We start from the raw sequence: 18,098 nt of genomic DNA, 5'->3' as shown, positions 1-18,098 counted from the left end.
TCCAGCCACATGGTATTCCTGAATGCAGGGCTGGGAGGAGAGACCCACAGCCACCTCTCGCGATTGGCGCCCCACTAGACAAATGTGGCGGAACGAATGGCTCTGCCTTTTCCCTCCTGTCTAGCCCTAAACACATCATGCACCCTCCCTGGGCCTCCGAGGGCACCTGAGCGTGAGGTTGCTGGTAATAGTTGCCTCATGGGCTGGTGGTGCATGTTCTGTGGGGGGCAGGAGAGGACACCGCTTCCTGACAAACACTCTGTGCTCAGTAAGTGGAGCTTTGCTGTTATACAATTTTTTCAGTAGTAACAGTGAGGTTGGCATGTCTGCCCAGCAGCTGGGTGCATTCAGAGCATCGGTGGAGAGACCCCAAAAGGGGGGCCAAGGAGGAAGGAAGGCTGGGTAATATAAGACCCTGGAAACCTGGCCAGCCATTTGTATTCCCTGTGGAGGGAAATAAGGAGCAATTTCCATTCTTTTTGTAAAAAATACAGCTTTCTTGAGATGTGATTTCCATACCATGCAATGCACCCATTTAAAGCGTGCGATTCGGTGTTTTAGAGTCTAGTTGTGCAATCACCACCACAGAATTAAGTTTAGAATATTTTGTCTCCCCGCACAAAAGAAAGCCCACGCCCACTAGGAATTACCCCTCATCCCCCCGTCCCCGCCCCCCACTTCCAGGCAGCTACTGATCTGCTTCCTGTCTCTACAGCTTTACCTGGTCTGCACATTTCCTATAAATGGAATCATACAATGTGTGGTCTTTTGTAACCGGCTTCTTTTATGTGGCATAATAATTCTAAGGTCAATCCATGTTATAGGGTGTATCAGGGCTTTGCCACCTCTTATTCTGAACAATATTCCGTCATGTGGACACACTACATTTTACTTATCCATTCAGCTGTTTGTGGGCATTTGAGTCGTTTTCATCTTTGGGCTGTTATAATAGTGCTGCTATGATCATGTGTGTGGACAAGGTTTTGTGTGGACATGTGTGTGTACTTCTCAGGGGGAGATACCTAGCAGTGGACTCGCTGGGTCCTGTGCTAACTCTGTTGAACATTTTGAGGACCTGCCAACAGTTTCCCAAAGTGACTGCACCACGTTACATCCCCCCAGCCGTGTGTGGGGTTCTGATGTCCTCACCAGCACTCGTCACTGTCTGAGTCCAGCCAGCCCAGTGGGGTGAAGCGGTGTCTCACTGCAGTTTTCATTTGCGTTCCCCTGATGACTAATGGTGTTGAGCACCTTTCCATGTGCTTATTGGACATTTGTATGTCTTCTTTGGAGCAATGTCTGTTGAGTCCTTGGCTTGTTTTTAAATCGAGTTATGTGTCTTTTTATTGAGTTATAAGAGTCCTTCCTATTTTCCGGACATAAGTCCCTTCTCAGATTTACGATTTGCAACTATTTTCTCCCATTCTGTGGTTTGTCCTTTCACTTCCTTGATTGTATTGTCAGCAGCACAAAACTTCTTAATTTTTTTTTTTAGATTTTACTGGGGAATTGGGGGAGGGGAACAGACGAGTTGCTGTCCTTTTGTTCTTCAGTCTAGTTGTGGAGGACGTTGCTTCACTGGCCCATGTTGGTATTGTGATCATCGCGCTCTTCCCAGGTGAGGCAGATTGGTCACCGACCATTGAACAGCCGCTCACGGCGGCTCTTGGCAGCTCACGCCAGCTGCCAGGCACTCACGGTAGCTCACAGCAGCCCACTGCAGCCTATGTTGTCGCCGGCGACTCACGGCAGCACAACTCCAGGTTGAGCTGTTGTTCATCTTAGCTGTAGAGGGCACAGCGTCACTGGCCCTCATGTGGGATCCAAACCGGGGCCCTGCTGCTCAGAGCTGTCATCCCAAGCCAGCTCTTAACCAACGCGCCACTCGGCTGGCCCCAAAAGTTCTTAATTTTGGTGACGTACAACTGGTGTGTATTTCTTTTGTCCTTGGTGCTTTTGGTGTCATGTTTAAGAAGGTGTTTCCTAACCCAAGGTCACGAAGATTTACTCCTATATTTTGTTCTAAGACCTTTATAGTTTTAGTTCTTATACTTCGGTCTGTGGTCCACTTTGATTATGTTCTGTGTACGGTGTGAGGAAGGAATCCAGCTTCTTTCTTTCTTTCGCACGTGGATACCCAGCTGTCCCGGCACCGTTTGTTGAAGATTCTTCTTTCCCCCACTGGCTCGCCTGGGCCCCCTTGCTGAAAATCAATTAAGCATAAATGTGAAGGTTTACTTCTGACCCTCAATTCTACCCCTCGGACCTACATGTCCGTCCTTAGGTTTTACCACTCCGTCTGGATTACAGTAGCTTTGTAGTGAGTTTTGAAATCAGGAAGTGTAAATCCTCCATATTTGTTCTTCATTTTTAAGATTGATTTGAATATCCTGGGCCCCTTGCATTTCCATATGAATGTTAGGGTCAGCTTGTCAATCTGCCAAGAAGCCAGCTGAGACTTCGATAGAGATGTGTTGAATCTGTAGATCAGTTTGGGGAGCGCTTTCACCTTAACAGCAGCTTTTGTTTTGTAAACATGGGATGTCTTTTCATTTGTTTAGGTCTTTAATTTCTTTCAAAAATATTTTCTACTTTTTAGAGTACAAGTACTTCTTTTGTTAAATTGATTTGTAAGCATTTAAAAATTCTTTTTGGTGTTTAAATGGAATTATTTTCTTAATTTAATTTTTTTTTTTAAAGATTGTATTGGGGAATTGGGGGAAGGGAACAGTGTTGGGGAATTGGGGAAGGGACCAGCCAAGTAGTTGTTCTTCAATCTTAGTTGTGGAGGGCGCCAGTCGCCGTCTGGCTGCCTGTTGGCAGCTTGTGGTCTCTAAGCTCAAGGTGCTGTGTTCAATTAGTTGAGGGTGGGCGTAGCCACCATCAAACAGGCAATCTTGTTGTTACACCAGCTGAGCCATCCTGCCACCTGTTGGCAGCTCAGCAACAGCGCAGCTCAGGCGCAGCGTCACTGGCCCATGTAGGAATCGAACCAGTGGCCCTGTTGCTCAGAGCTCGTAACCAACTGAGCCACTCGGCCGGCCCCTTAATTTCATGTTTGATTGTTCATTGCTAGTATATAGAACTACAGTAGTTTTTGGTTTGTTTGTTGTATATTGGCCTTGTACCCTACAGCTTATTGAACTATTGTTTTAGTTCTCTTAGTTTTTTAATGGGTTCTTTAGGGTTTTCTATATGTAAGATCATGTCATCTGCCAATAGAAGTAGCTTTGCTTCTTCTTGTCCAATCTGGATGCCTTTTATTTCTTCTTCTTGCCTAATTGCCCTGGTTAGGACCTCCAGTGCCGTGTTCAGAAGCTCGCAGAGCAGACAGACCCGTCTTGCTGTGGAGCTTGCGGGAGTGGGAGGCGAGGTGGGGGGAGGGGGACACCCAGTCTTTCTTCAGTAAGTGTAGTGTCAACTGTCGGGTTCCCGTGCACACCCTTTATGAGGTGGAGGACGTTCCCTTTTGCTCCTAACTTGCTTGGCGTTTTTATCATGAACAGGTGTTGGATTTTGTCAAACACGTTTTCCGCATGTATTGAGAAGATCATACGGTTTTTGTCCTTTGTTCTATTCACATGGCACATGACATCAATTGACTTCGGGCTGTTAACCAACCCCCATTCCCGGGATAAATCCCACTCGATTGTGGCGCGCGATCCTGTTTCTGTGTTGTTGGGTTTGGTTTGCTTGCCTTCTGTTGAGGGTGAGTCCATTTACATCGCTGAGGGATGTTGATCTGATGCTTTCTCATAATGTCTTTGTCTGATTTTGGCATCAGGGGTAACGCTGGCCTCATGGAAAGAGTGGGGCAGTGTTTCCTAGACTTCTCTTTTTTGACAGAGTTGTGAAGAATCGGTATTAATTCTTTGAATGTTGGGTGAAATTCACCAGTGAAGCCACCTGGCCTGGGGATTTTTTTTGTGGGGTGTTTAAAATGACTAATTCAATCTCTTTTTTGTTGTAAATCTATTCAGATTTTCTCTCTCTTCTTCAGTCAGTTTCAGCAATTGTGTCTTTCTAGGAATTTGTCCATTTCATGTTGAATTTGTTGGCAGAAAGTTGCTCATAGTGATCTATCATCCTTTTATTTTTGTAGGTGGATAGCGAAGTCCCCTCTTTTATCTCAGCATTTCAGTCCTCTCCTTTTTCTTTGTCCGTTTAGTTAAAGGTTTGCCAATGTTGTTGATCTTTTCAAAGAACAAATGTTTGCTTTTGCTGATTTTTTTTTCTATTCTCTATTTTATTTCCATTCTAATTTTTATTATTTCTTTCCTTCTCTTGCTCTGGGTTTAATTCTCTCTTCTTTTCTAGCTTCTCAAAGCGGAAAGTTAGGGTGCTGCTTGGAGAGCGTCCTCTCTAATACCGATGTTGGCAGGTATAAAGACCCCTGCGAGTGTTGCCTTAGCCCCAACCTGTCAGTTTTCTTTCTTTTTTTTGTTTTTTTTTAAAGATCTTTATTTAAAGCCCACTGCAGCCTATGTTGTCACCGGCGACTCACGGCAGCCCAGCTCCAGGTCGAGCTGTTGTTCATCTTAGCTGTAGAGGGTGCAGCGTCACTGGCCCTCATGTGGGATCTGAACCGATGCCCTGCTGCTCAGAGCTGGCGTCCCAAGCCAACTCTTAACTAACGCGCCACCCGGCCGGCCCCCAACCTGTCAGTTTTCATACGTCGTGTTTTTATTGTCATCCATCTTAAAGTGTTTTCTAATTCCCCTTGCGATTTTTTCCTTTGATCCAGTAGGAGTGTGTTGTTTAATTTCACAAATTGGTGAATTTTCCAATTTTCCTTCTGCTAGATTTCTGATTGCATTCCATTGTGGTCAAAGAACATACTGTGCATGATTTTAATCCTTCTGAATGCATCGAGCCTTGGTTTATGGCTTATGCTCTATCCTGGGGCTGTTCCCTGTGCTTAAGAACAATGTCACAGTGTCCCTGAGCTGGTGGAGAGGGAGGGGAGGCTCAGAGCCCCAGCACCCTGTGGTGCTGAGGGGGAGGCACATCTCAGAGCCCCCATGGCACCCACCCCCTGGAACCTTTCAGATCAAGCAGGAGTGCCTGGCCTGCAGAGGGGCCGCTGCCGTGTTCGACATGTCTTACTTTGGCAAGTTCTACCTGGTGGGCTTGGACGCAAGGAAGGCCGCCGACTGGCTGTTCTCCGCAGATGTCAGCCGACCCCCAGGTATGAGGCCCGGGCGGGCCATGGTCCTCTCATGCTCAGCACCAGGAAAAGCTCCGCGGGCACAGCTCCAGGCACTCAGACGAGGTGGCGTGCTGAGCCTGTCCCCTCTGGGCTCCCCCAGCACGTGGCTCTGCCCCTTGGTCTGACCCTGGGCCCCTCGGTCCAGATGCCTCTGCCCTTATCGCCAAGCCCCAGGCCCTAGGAGTGTACAACCTCCCCCACTTTCTTCTTCCCCCCTTTCCTGCCTTTGACCTTGTTCCGGGCAGCATCTGAGGCAGCAGGCCCTCACCCCACAGGAACGCTCTCCCCAAACAGGGCTTCCAGAATTAAATAAAAATGCAGAATTAAATTAAATAAAAGATGCTCAGTTAAATTTGCATTTCAGATAAAGAATGGATAATGTTTTAGTATAAGTATGTTTTATGCCATATTTGGGATCTTCATCTCCTGTTTTACTCCCCACCCACTCAGCATCTCACCCACCCATCCGCCTACTAAAAACTCACCATCTGTATTAGTTCCCTACGGCAGCTGTAACAAAGCACCCCAAGCTGGGTGGCTTTAAACAACCTACATGGTAGTCTTACGATTCTGGAGGCTGGAAGCCCAAAGGCAGAGTGTCATCAGGGCCGTACTGCGTCAGACACTCGGGGAGAATCCTTCCTGCCTTCCCCAGCTGCTGGCGGTGCGGCCACTCCTTCGTGCTCCTCCGCTCACAGCTGTGTCACTCCCGTCTGCCTCTCTGGTCACACAACACTCTCCTTGCACTTTCCTCTTCTTATAAGGACACCTGTCACATGGAACTGGGGCCCACCCTAGTGACCTCATCTTAACATGATCACATCTTCAAAGACCCTATTTCCACATAAGCTTATATTCACAGATATGGGGATTGGGACTTCATCGTACCTTTTTGGGGGGCACAGTTCAACCCATAACACCATCTATCCAGCCAACCAACCAACCCCCCTACCCACTTGCGCAGGTACCTCCCACTCATCTCCATGCATACACCCCAGCCTCCTCCCAGCCCCCACCACCTCCCAGCCCCCATCCACTCCTCCTACCCACCCACTTCTCCATCCATCTGTTCCCCTTTTGTCCATTGCCCCTCCCACCTATCTGTCCTCCACCCTCCCATCCATCCACCCCTCAACCCTGCACCCCCTGCAGCCACCTTCTCCTCCATGCCCCACCCCCATCCATCCGTCCATCCATCCATCCATCCATTCGTTTATTCAACAGACATTTATGGAGCTTCTGCTATGCCAGGCACGGTGCTCAGGGCACCACAGTGAACGAGATGTGACTCCTGCCCCTAAAACCTTGGCAGCGTGGTGGGTGGGTGGGGATGGGAGGAGAGGGGCGGGGGGGGGTCCATGTCCAGGCATTTCAAGGAGAAAGACGCCTCCTCCCTGGTCCTTCTCTGGTGATGGCAATGCTGGGTGACCTGCCCACCCCTTTCTGGGTCACTCAGTCGTGGTGGCATCACTGAGCTGAGGGGCCTTTCTAGGTCACCCCCATTGGGGCATCCTGCCAAGTGGTTATCCAAACTCATGTGTATTCCCCTGTGCTGAGTGCTCACAGCTCTGGGGCCAGCACAGACTGGGTCCCCCTCCTGCCCCAGGTTCAACGGTGTACACCTGTATGCTGAACCACCGCGGAGGCACCGAAAGCGACCTGACCGTCAGCCGCCTGACCCCCAACTCGCAGGCCTCCCCGCTGACCCCTGCCTTTGAAGGTAAGAGGTTCCCCAGAGGGCACGGCGAGGCTACGACTGCAGCCCTGCCCTGGTGACTGACCGGTGATCCCTGATAACAGGACAGGGATGGGCTGCCAAGCACCACCCAGGATCACCTGTTGTGCCCCCTGCGACCAGGGCCTGGGGGATTAGAGGTCTCGTTTCAGACTGAACACAGGTTTTGTTTGGGCAGCGATGCTGGAGCTGCGAGTACTCAGTAATTATGTCTTTGAACCTGCCCACACCGAGGCGTTTCAGAGATGCCTTGGCGTGGGTGTGCTCCGCTCTCCTGCTCGGAACAGAGAGCCAAGGAGAAGGCCAGGCCTCCCACTCAGAGAAGTTAGCGCTGTTCTGCCACGGACATGCTGGGTCGACTTTCTAGGTTCCACACAACTCCCAGCCCCTGGCCGGGGCATGTCTTTAGAAGACACCCAGCTCAGTGTCCCAGGAAGGGGCCCCACTGCTGCCTCTGGGAGATTGGATTTGCAGGGGAGAAAGGTGTTGACTGTGTGGCTGTCTGTGCCGCCAAACTGCCAGCTGGGGGAAGGGTCAGAGTCTGCCCATTCAGAACAGGGCCCCTGGCCGGGCTCAGTGCTGCTTGCAATTTTGCTGCTTCTTCAATGGGACTCAGTTGGGGCCCCTGGGGGGCTGAGCTCCTACCTGGACACTGAGAGAGGGAGGTGGAGCGAGAAAGAGGGGCTCATTAGTGAATCTGGTCATCTGTCTGAGAATTCAACAACAGCGCCTAAGCACCCCTGTGTGTCAGGCTCAGTGTGAGGCACCAAGGACATAGCAGTGACCCAGACAGTGAGGCTCTGGTCCATGCAGAGTTTACATTTCTGGTGGCGGCAGGGGTGGAGGGTCAAGTTTGCTGCACTGCCCATGGGGCTCTTTGGGGTCAATTTGGGGGCTGAGGGCAAGTGGGGACTCCTGGGCCTATGGGGTGGCCACTGAAATTACAGTGTCATAAGAGCAGTCCTGGCCGACTGGAGGCTGCTGGTGGAGATGAGGCTGTGAGCATCGGTGAGGGTCTTACTGGGGCATGTAGAGCTTGGGGGGCCCTAACCCTCCTGCCATGGGTGACATGGAAGCTAAGAAAGCAGTGTGCTCAGCCAGAGCCCATGTGCATAGCTAATGAATGGATTCATTCACTCATTTATTCCATCCACCATCCTTGATCAAATGCAAATCGCCACTTCCTCTTGGCTTCACGGTGATCCGATGTAACAGGTATAATTGACATGTGTATGAAATACATGCATATTTAACTGACATGCATATTCAGAGCAGGAACCATACAGCTTATAAAGCTGCAAACAAAACCAAATCTGTGCACTGTTTTCTCATGTTGGGTGATGTCCCCAGGACCCTTAGCCCACTCCACAGGGCCTCCTGGGATGACGTGACTCAGGTGTCACTGTGCCTTCGTCACAGCACTTACACTGACAGGTCAGATGCCCACCACGCCCACCACGTGCCTCCCTGAGCCTCAGTTTCCCCACCTGGGGAACAGGGATCTGCTAGTCCCCCCTCACAAGGGGAACTTGTCATGGAAGCACTTCGTAACTTAGCCAGCCCACGGGTGGCCCTTACTGTTTTCCTGGTAGTTCTGGTGGATTCCTGGCCCCTCGATTTGAGAGGTGTTTTTCCCAGATGCTGAGGCCTCTGAATCAGATTAAATAACTGCTGGGTGGGAGGTTTGCACATGGCGATTTGCATTTGATCAAGGTTGTGTACGAAGCAGTTGTCAGTCTGAAATGCAATTTTGAAGCATCTTTCATATCACAAGAGATATGAATATATGCCCATGGGGAACATCTGGCAACTCTGGAAAGCACAAAATAAAGTCCAGAGCCCACAGTGCCCAGCCCGCCCAGAGCCGCTGGAGTCTCCGCCCTCTCTGGGTTTTTTTGATGAGCGGTAGCTGCCCGAAGCAGGCCAGGTCCACCAGCGTCCAGCCCCAACCAGTCCTGATGTGGGCAAGGCGGGGAGACCGGGGTGTGGGAATGTGGAGAGAAACGAGCGCTGGTGAGGACTTGAGGCTCGGAGGGGCAGAGACTTGTCCACGGCCGCCCAGCACTGGCCGAGGTGGCACACAGGCTCCCCCGTGGCATGATGGTGTTGCATCTTACGAAAAGTGGAGACACCAGGAAAGGGCTCCCTTGGCATGTTCTGCCTCAGGGGATCCCACACTCCGGCCCCCTCCCCCAGGGAAGGACCCACATTTTGTCCTGTGTGCAGTGAGAATCTGGGGCCCTGGGGAGGGTCACTACGCTCTAGCTGTGTCTTCACTTTCAAGCAAAGAGCAGTTGTTTTCTCAACCCAGAGGCCTCAGGCCGCCCTCGCTGCCCCGCCTGTCCGTCTGGCCATCCAGCCTAAGTCTGGTGCTTCCTCTTCCAGGGGACGGCTACTACCTGGCTGTGGGCGGGGCTGTGGCCCAGCACAACTGGTCCCACATCACCACCGTGCTGCAGGACCACAAGTTCCAGTGCCAGCTCATCGACAGCTCGGAAGACCTGGGCATGATCAGTATCCAGGGCCCAGCCAGGTGAGGAGAGGGCGGGGAGCCGAGCACCTGGGCACACCTGGGCTCACCTGGGCTCACCTGGGCTCACCTGGGCACACTTGGGCTCACCTGGGCTCACCTGGGCACACCTGGGCACACCTGGGCACTCTTGGGCCCTGGACCCTAGTCTCCCCAACTGGGGCTTGCTGGTCCAGAATGGGACGTTCTGGTTAACTAGACAATCTGGTGAACCCAGAGATGCCATGCTGGGTCAATCATTTTCAAGCGCTAACGTGCAGAAAAACCCTTAATAGGAGAATCAGACTGAACCTCACAGTGAATCAGCGTCTGAGGACTCAGTGGTCACAGAAGGGCCCGTGAGGGGTCTCTGGATGGTTGATACAGTCTAGGAATTACGTATGCCCTCTGTAAGTGGGCAGGGCCAGGCTGGGGTTCTACCTGCTCTCTGGGCTGAGAATAACACCCTACACTGAGGAGCCACTGTCCCCTTTCTAAACACCTCTGATGACTAGGCCTGGGCTGGCTCATTCAGTGGGGGCCGACCTCCCCCTAGGCTGAGCTGTAGCTGTTTGTGGGCACCGCCCAGGGGCACAGGGCAGACGCACAGTACGCGCATGCTGAGCAAACAAGTAGAATCCGAGAGGGTCATGTACGTTAACTGCCAAGTGTTTGACTTCAGGCTGCCATGGAGACCCACAGGGGTCATTGGGGCAAAGCCGTGGAGGAAGAGAGATCAAGCTTTGGCGCTCTCTGGAGTGGCGGTGTCCCAGGCAGAGGAATAGCAGGTGGACAGTCCCTGTGGCACCTGGATGCCCTTGTGGGGGGAGCAGGCGGGGAGGAGGAGGCGTGGGCAGAAGGCATGGAGGCGCTAACCCGCAGGTCTGGAGGCTGCTCCTCAGGTTGAGGGAGACCGAGCAGAGGAAGGACACCGGGGGCTTGGCCTGTAATGGGGTCTCTGGTGCTGGGCCAGGGGGTGGGAGGCCAGCAGGTGTGTGAGGGGCCTCAGGGGCAGGTGGAGGAGGGATTTTGAGGAGGGCATGATGCGCTCGCTGGTCAATGGGTCAAGTGGGACGACCACTGAGAGTTGGCTGTTGGGTTTGGCAACTCAGGGTCCCGGTGAACTTGCCGGCAGTCATTTGAGGGACCGCTGGGTGGGGGTGTGAGAAAGGATAGAAGGAGGGGTGAGCGTGGAGAGGAGCAGAGGGCAGGCTGCAGCGAGAGGGCACGGGGCGGGTCTGTGGGACAGTGCCGGGACCACTGGCCCAGCGCCCACAGGCAGGAAGCCCCCATCCTGGGGGACGGGCTCCATTTCTGCCCTGGGTGAGCCCGCCCTCCACATCACGCGGGTGAGTGGGGGTGGGGGTCCTGGCCCGAAGCTCTCGGGAAGCCTGGGGCTTCATCGCCATGGTGACCTTGGACAGGGAGTGACTACTTCTAGTGTGGGGGAGGTGGCTGGGCAGGGGAGGGATGGGCCAGGCTCATGCAGGTCCCTGTAAGCTGCTCCAGGTGGGCGTGAGTGACAAGTGACGGCTGCGCCGCCCGCCTCCTCCTGGTAATTTCTTACTTTTCTCCTCTACAGTGGCCTCTCTGTGTAAAAAATAACCCAAAGCTTCTTGTATGAACACTGATGTTCCCACTACCACCGATTAGGGCTAAACTTTCTGAGTTCTGTGAGAAGCATTTGGGGGTGCCGTATGACCGGCCGGCCGATAGAACTTTCTAGAAACATTCCATAATTGGGTGGGCCGGTACGGTAGCCACTAAGTGCATGTGACCACTAAGCCCTTAAAATGTGGCTGGTGTGACTGAATTTTTTACTTTAATTAGCTTAAACTCAAGTGGTCACACGTGGCTGGCAGACGTGGCAAGGAAGTAAATATCACTGTCCAGTAATGATCAATACCGAGGTGCTTGGCATGTGTTTTCTCGTTCATTCCTCACAAGGGCCCTGTGAGGTGGCGTCACTGTCCCTGTGGAGCAGATGGGGGTACTGAGGCTAGGTGGGGGCAGGGAGGGGGTGAGTAGAGGAGCAGGGATTTGAACCTGGGTCTCTGGCCTAGAGCCTGTGCCCTCTGACGCCCCCTGCTGGCATCCCCAGGGAAGGCCGGCCTCTTGCTCCTGGGACCTGTACTCTGTTGCCCTTCCTCGCCACTGGGTATGGGCTGGATCGGTGCCAGGAGCTGGGGCATCCCTGGCACAGCTGAGCCCCTTCAAACCCTGGGCCCTGTGGGGAAGGCCCCGGAGCAGCCCTGGCCCCAACTGCCCTGGGGGCTGCAGACAGGACGTGCTCAGTGAGCGCAGGGTCTGGGTTCTCCAGGCTGACACCACATGGGTGCCCGGGAGGTGCTATAGAAGCATCTTGGCCAACTACAGCATGCTGGGCACCTCAGGCTGGGGGGCAGGCAGTTCCCAGCACCATGGGGGTGGGGATTAGCCCCAATACCCTTGGGACTCCTGTGGGACAGAAGTGGGGGGCCATCTCCTGCCAATGGGGGAGTTCACCCCATAGTGCAAAGCCAGGCTGTTCTCAGTCAATTTACCAAGTGCCTTCTCTGTGCCAGGCACGTCAGGACAGGGGCCCTGTTGGCTCGGAACTCCTGGTATAGTGGGGGTACAATCGGTGTGGGGCACCCTGGCGGGGGTGCACCTGACCCAGGGAGTCAGGGGGGACCTCCTGGAGGAGGTGTCAGCCAAGCCAATACCTGGAGGGTGACAAAGGGCTAACAGGATCAGGAGAAGTGTGTGGGAAGGCAGAAGGTGCAGGAGGGGTGCTCTAGGCCAGGAGGGAGGCTAGAGTGCAAGGTGCCCAGCAAGTGAAGGTTTCCATGGACACGGTGAGGTCTCGGGCAGTCCATCAAGTGTGAGAGCCAGACCGCCGGTCACCATGGGGCAGGGGAGGTGAAGAGTGGGGCCCCTGTACAGGGAGCTTGTTCACCGGCCTCTGTGGGATTGGGGGAGGCGGGTGGTTAGATGGCCAGGTAACTGCCTGAGCCGCAGCTCAGCCATCTGAGAAGGAACCCTGCTGGAGCTCGTCTGTAGGTCTGGCCTCCACCCAGGGCCTGCTGCTCCGGTCATGGTGTCCGCCGAGGGTGGCTTTCTTTTCTGACTGTGTGTTTGGTGTATATTTGCCCTGGTGTGCTTTCATTAATACCATGTCTGTTGTCGGTCTGCCTCATGAGGACAGGGGTTTGTCCTCCTCACTGCTGTGTCCCCAGTGTCTTTCCTTCCCAGAGCACACACCCAGGGGTGCTCATTAGGTGCTTGTTGACTGACTGACTGACCAACTTTGTTTTTGCTCACAGCCGGGCCATTCTCCAGGAGGTGCTGGATGCAGACCTGAGCAATGAGGCCTTCCCTTTCTCTACCCACAAGGTGGTGAGCGCCGCTGGGCACCTGGTGAGTTCCAGCCATCCCCTGGTTGTGGGTGGTAGCCGCGTGCTGCAAGGGAACAAACATGGGACTCTGACCTGGGAGCCCATTGGGCAGGCCCGTTTACCTCCCTGGGCCTCAGTCCCCGCTGTGAAGTAGAGAACAGATGGTCTTGCCCACAGGCTGGCAGGACCTCCAAGGGGCAACAGGCCTAAGCCAGGCTTCGCTGAGCTCCGCCCGGGGCCTGGCACACTGGGGGGCTCAGTCCCAAGCTTCTACCAGGAAGGCAGCCTCAGCCCTGCCACCTGCCCAGCCGCCCACGGTGTCCGTCTCCTCAGAGGCACAGGGCACACCCTCCCAAGTCAGGGTGACGCATTATTTCTCCTGCCTCCTTGGAAATGACAGGGCTGGAGACAGCTGAGCGATTATGCTGCTCCGGTAGGTCTACGTGTCGTCTGAAGTGACACTTGTCCTCTGGGTGTGTGTTCCTACCTCTGCCCACCTGGCATTTCGTGTGGGAGGAGGAGGGGCTGCTAGTCCCTGAGGAGCACCCCCACCCCACCCCCAGCTCCGGGAAGTCCAGGTCCCCGGACCTGAAGCTTCTGAGACTGGAAACAGTGTCAGGGCGCCACCAGACCCGGCTTCCTCAGAGACCCTGGGGCAGGGGTCCCAGTCCAGCTCTCGGTCAGCACGTCCCTGTCCTGGGCCTCAGTGTCCTGGTAGGAAATTAAGGACCGTGATCTCTGCTCTGACTTCCTCAGGCTGAGGGGAGGAGCAGACGGTAAGAGTAACATCAGCCACTGGTTGCCAGGGGCTCCCTGGGCACCAGTTGCACATGGCACCATGTGTTGTACCCCTGACCCTCGCAGCCGTGTGGGAGGGTCTGTCACAGGCTTCATGGCCTCAGCACTTCTGACATTTTGGAAGATATTCTGGGGGGGCTGCCATGGGTGTTGTAGGGTTTTAGCAGTATCCCTGGCATCCACCCACTCGATGCCAGGAACACCCCCAGTTGTGTCAATCAAAAATGTGCCCGGACATGGAGTGAGTGTCCCCAGGGGACAGAATCACCGGTGGAGAGCCACTGCTGTGTGATCACCCCTGTTGGCCGGGGTTGCAGTATCAGCAGCAGCAGTCACAGCCAGGTCCTTGTTACCCTGGAGGATGAATATTTCCCTGACCTGAATTTAGAGAGGTTGGGTGGGCTCCCCGAGTCCCCCCAGTCACTGAAACATTAAAGCACACAAATACGCGTCATAAAGCAGATGCGGCCATAAGGACGGGGTGGGCAGACAGACAGCCCTTTGCCGCGAACTACGCGTTAATCTGGGGGTTTGGATGGGGCGAGTGTGAGGGGATGTTGGTGGGGAGCCATCCTGGCCTGCAGAGGGTCTGGAGGTCCGCGGAGTCTGGGTCCTGTTAGCAAATAAACAACATTGCGATGACACGGCAAGGAGGCTGCCAGGGAGAAACTGAGATAAAGGCGGCTCTGGGAGCCGAGGAGGGCTGGCCGAGGAGGGCTGGCCGGGCTCGGCTCCTGCCTTCGCTCTCCGGAGGCCACGCTGGGGGAGCAGGAAGCCGGGGCGGCGGGGAGGGGGTCTCTGTCTAGCTTGCTTCCTGCCTCCTTGGTGCAAAGCTGCCTGCTGGGACCAGAGAGGGTGGGCGCTTTGAGAGAGCAGCACAGCTCAACCCCAAGACATGGTGGCACCCAGCCTGCCCCAGCCGCAGTTCAGGACCCCTCGGTCCCCATGGGGTCCATGCAGCATTCAGCCTTGTCTGGGACGGGGTTTTGATTTGAGCTGCGAGGCTTGGCGTCTGCTCACTCCGTGTGTGGTTCGGGGGATTGTGGGGGAGAGGACCAGGTGGGAACACTTCCGCCCTCAGCCAGGCTGCTCTGATGAGGCACCTGGGACTTGTTCTTGGACAGCGGGGCTCCAGCTGCCTCCCCGGCCCCGGAGGGGGGAGGGGGAGAAGCGGGGGCGACCCTGGCTGCCTCCCCAGGCCCCACCTTGGCCTGCGGCGCCCAGGAGCTGGGCTGGTGGAAGCAGAGGCCAGACTTCAGGATGAGTCTCTCCCCAGGGTAACAGGCGGGCAGACACGGGTGAGGGCGCCGGTGGACGCCGGGCGGGGGGAGGGGGGAGGACATGTGGGGGTTCTTCCTCACTGTTGCCTCCAGGACGACGGGCTTACCAGTTTTGTCAAAAAGCATTTTACTGCTGTGTAAATGAGCACACACCACTCTCTTTCCAACTGTAACTGCGTAGCTTGGGGCTAAGGGCGCCCGGCTTGGGCGCAACCTCGCTCGGGCACACCCTCTTTCTCAGCTTGGCACAGGGGACGGTCCCAGGAGATGCAGGCGCCAAGCTCGCCTGCCGTCTGGCTGCAGGGAGGGTGCGCAGTGGCGTTTCACTGTGAATCTCAGGAGCGCTGGGGAAACAAGGACAAGTCAATGGACCCCTAATCGCACCCCAAGAGGATGACACGGGTCACAAAGTTCTCCCTTCTCCTCCTTTCCCAAATCTCTGTCTACGGATTTTAAAACAGAACCAGGGTCACCCCACGGTGCTCCTTCTGGGGCTCTGATTGTTGACCTGACGTTCCTCAGAACCAGGACCCAGAGAGCGGGCTCTCAGGGACACGGGCCCGGCTGGCCTTCCGGGTCGCTCTGCAGTGGGCGCCTACCCATCGTTTGGTGTTTTCTGTCTCCTCTCCACGCCCAGTGCTGTCCTGGGCCTTTGGGGGAGGGGCGGACGGAAGCGGGGAGCTTCCCAGCGGTCCTGGCCTGTGGAGACCAGCACCGTCTGCTCATAATCAGCCAGCCTGGGTTCTCCGTGAATTCTGGCGTTTTATTCTGTACTGAAGGATCTGTTCCCAATGCTGAGCTTTCTCCCTGCTCCCCACCCTGGCTCTGGAATGAATGCCAGGTGCCAGGCACCGAGCTGGATGGGGGGCTCTTGGACGGAAGATGCGGCTGGGGGCTGGGAAGGAGGCTGCAGCCACAGCCCAGCCTGTGTTGGAGAGACGCCCGGCTGGGGAGTGATGGCGTCCCCACGGAGCTGACATGGAAAGGAGGAGGGTCCCAGGAACGCATGTAGGAGGGAGAGTAAAGTCTTGGCAAGAGGTGTGAGAGAAAGACAGGTGACGGAGTGACCACGTGACATGGGCCTCTGGGCTGGGGAGTAAAGTGTGCCTGTGCCAGGAGGGGGGCCTCTGCCCTAGGACTGCTCGCAGGGGACAGTTGGTAAGCCAGGGGCCCGAAGCAACTGGCCCCACCGCCTCATCCAGCATCCCACCCCTTTTCCCATGGGCTCCCCATCCCTCTGCCTCCTGGCCCCTCGTCAGGACTAAAGGAACAGGTGCCGTGGGCTGGCCGGCAGACATTTCTTCCTTCCCACAGTCTCAGCCAGAAGTTCATCCCAAGGTTCCTGGACGGGGACAATGACAGCCAGTGCCAAGGGCCAAGGGGATACTGCCTTGCCCATTTCAAAGACCAGCTGACCTCAGAACACACAGATTTAATATCATTGGGGCTAAATGCTGGTCCTGTGAGGTCACTGACGTGCCCAAGGTGGGAGCTGGGTCAGCACAGAATCCAAGGGCTCGCAGAGCAGGGAGCCGGCAGGCCTGGCATCTCGCCCTGCCCCGGACTTCTGTGGGGGTGCCTACCCGGGCCTCAGTTTCCCCATCGGTAGCAGCAAGGCTAGACGATGTCTCAAGTGCATCCCGTAGGTCTGTGCAGACACCCTGAATTCTCCTGGATCCAGGGGGGATTTCATATTCTCCTAAATGAGATCTCGTCTTGGCCTCAGCACATGCTGACGCCATGTCCCTCAATGTGAAGAGACGCTGGGGCCGGGGCGCCGGGCTGGGCCAAGTATTTATGGGAGATAATTGGATCCCAGCCAACCAGATGCGGGAGAGGAATGTGTGCCTGTGTAGTCGGCAGGCCTCCTGGGCGCAGTGCACGGAGCGGTGAGGGCCGGAGCCCAGAGCTGCATCCGGGGCCCAAAGGCAGGTAGGCGGGAACCTGCCGCTGCCCACCGGGACCCACGCTCAGGGCAAACAGATGGGTGGGCGACCCTGGCTGAGCGACGCCCCCAGCTGAGCAGTGTCCCCAGCTGAGCAGTGTCATTGTTTTGCAATAATTCTCTGAGATGTTTGGATCAGCCCCAGGCTTCCATGATCCTTGCATTCCTAGAGGAAGAACAGGGGGCGGGGAGAAGCTGTCCCCACGGCAGCCAACTGACCAGATGTCCCTGCCTCCCACGTGTTGGCCTCAAGGCCAGCGAGCTTCCCAGTGGGAAGCGCTCTCCTGGTGTGGTTACTGGGCAGACGTGGTGTTCCTAGGGCCTCGGTGAGGACAGGGCCCCCTCTGGAAAGTAGCAGGTGCCAGTCCAGAAGCTCAGTGTGAGACATGGTGACAAAGTGATTTTCTTCTGAAAATTAATTGCAGATCAAAAGGAAATGTAATTTCTTTTCCTGACAGTGTGAAGCCCTCGCTGTAGATTCGATCATTTCAGGGTGGAACGTTCTCCCACCCGCACGCATTCTGCAGACAGTCAGAGGCTCCGTGGCCAGAGGCCCGACCTCCGCAGATACTGCATTTGCCAGTTGAGTTTTAGCAGCCGCCTAAAAATCACTGTGTACAATCTGTGCAAATTTGTCATGGCCCTGGGGAGCCGGGGTAGGGAGGTATGAGCAGGGTCCACGGATGCAGCTGAGAAACCTGCAGCCACTCTTCAAGGTGTCCCGTGGTGGGCAGTGACGTCTTCTTGCTGTGAGTGTACGGACAAGGTGTGGCTGGAATGAGGTCCGTGGTGCTGAGGGACCCTGGGATGAGTGCATCAGAGATTCCAGGATTTCTTCCAAGGCAGACTCCATCCTTTCTCTGCAGGGAATCCTGGAAGCCTGTTTCTGAGGCCCCTGACGTTGTCTGTGGGTGCAGACAGGGTCTTTTTTTTGCGGGAGAGGTGATCCATAGCTTCCATTAGCAGCTTGAAATCTGCAGCTCAGGTCTTCCCAGAGAGGTGTGCTTTCCTCCGAGGAGCGTCCAGCATTCCTGAGGGCTGGGAGAGGAACCCTGAGGGTTGGTTAATTTCTGTGGAACTTTTCAGATCCTCAGAGAGGGTCAAGTTTGTGAAGTGTAGCTTGAGCATCACACCTTTTATTTATTCTTATTCTTGGAAAATTGGTTTCCACTCATCCCTACCACCACCATCACCACCATCACCACCACTACCACCATCATCACCACCGTCACCACCGTCACCACC

The 18,098-nt window shown here is 55.1% G+C and overlaps 1 protein-coding gene across 5 annotated transcripts in view; it reads left to right on the top strand.

The window, feature by feature from the left end:
* The window catches only part of SARDH (sarcosine dehydrogenase), a 61,474-nt gene that overhangs the window by 29,546 nt on the left and 13,830 nt on the right, over nucleotides 1–18,098 (top strand). For all 5 annotated transcript variants that reach the window (XM_019639531.1, XM_019639551.1, XM_019639540.1 and 2 more), the window contains 4 exons: nucleotides 5,050–5,188; nucleotides 6,816–6,929; nucleotides 9,330–9,477; nucleotides 12,759–12,852. In XM_019639531.1, coding sequence (XP_019495076.1) covers nucleotides 5,050–5,188; nucleotides 6,816–6,929; nucleotides 9,330–9,477; nucleotides 12,759–12,852 — 495 coding nt within the window. The remainder of the gene's footprint in view (nucleotides 1–5,049; nucleotides 5,189–6,815; nucleotides 6,930–9,329; nucleotides 9,478–12,758; nucleotides 12,853–18,098) is intronic.

Source organism: Hipposideros armiger, unplaced genomic scaffold, assembly GCF_001890085.2.
Source record: "Hipposideros armiger isolate ML-2016 unplaced genomic scaffold, ASM189008v1 scaffold_3, whole genome shotgun sequence".
NCBI classification, from domain to species: Eukaryota; Metazoa; Chordata; class Mammalia; order Chiroptera; family Hipposideridae; genus Hipposideros; species Hipposideros armiger.
Note: the sequence above shows the minus strand (reverse complement) of the source record. Positions and strands in the feature narration are given on the sequence as shown.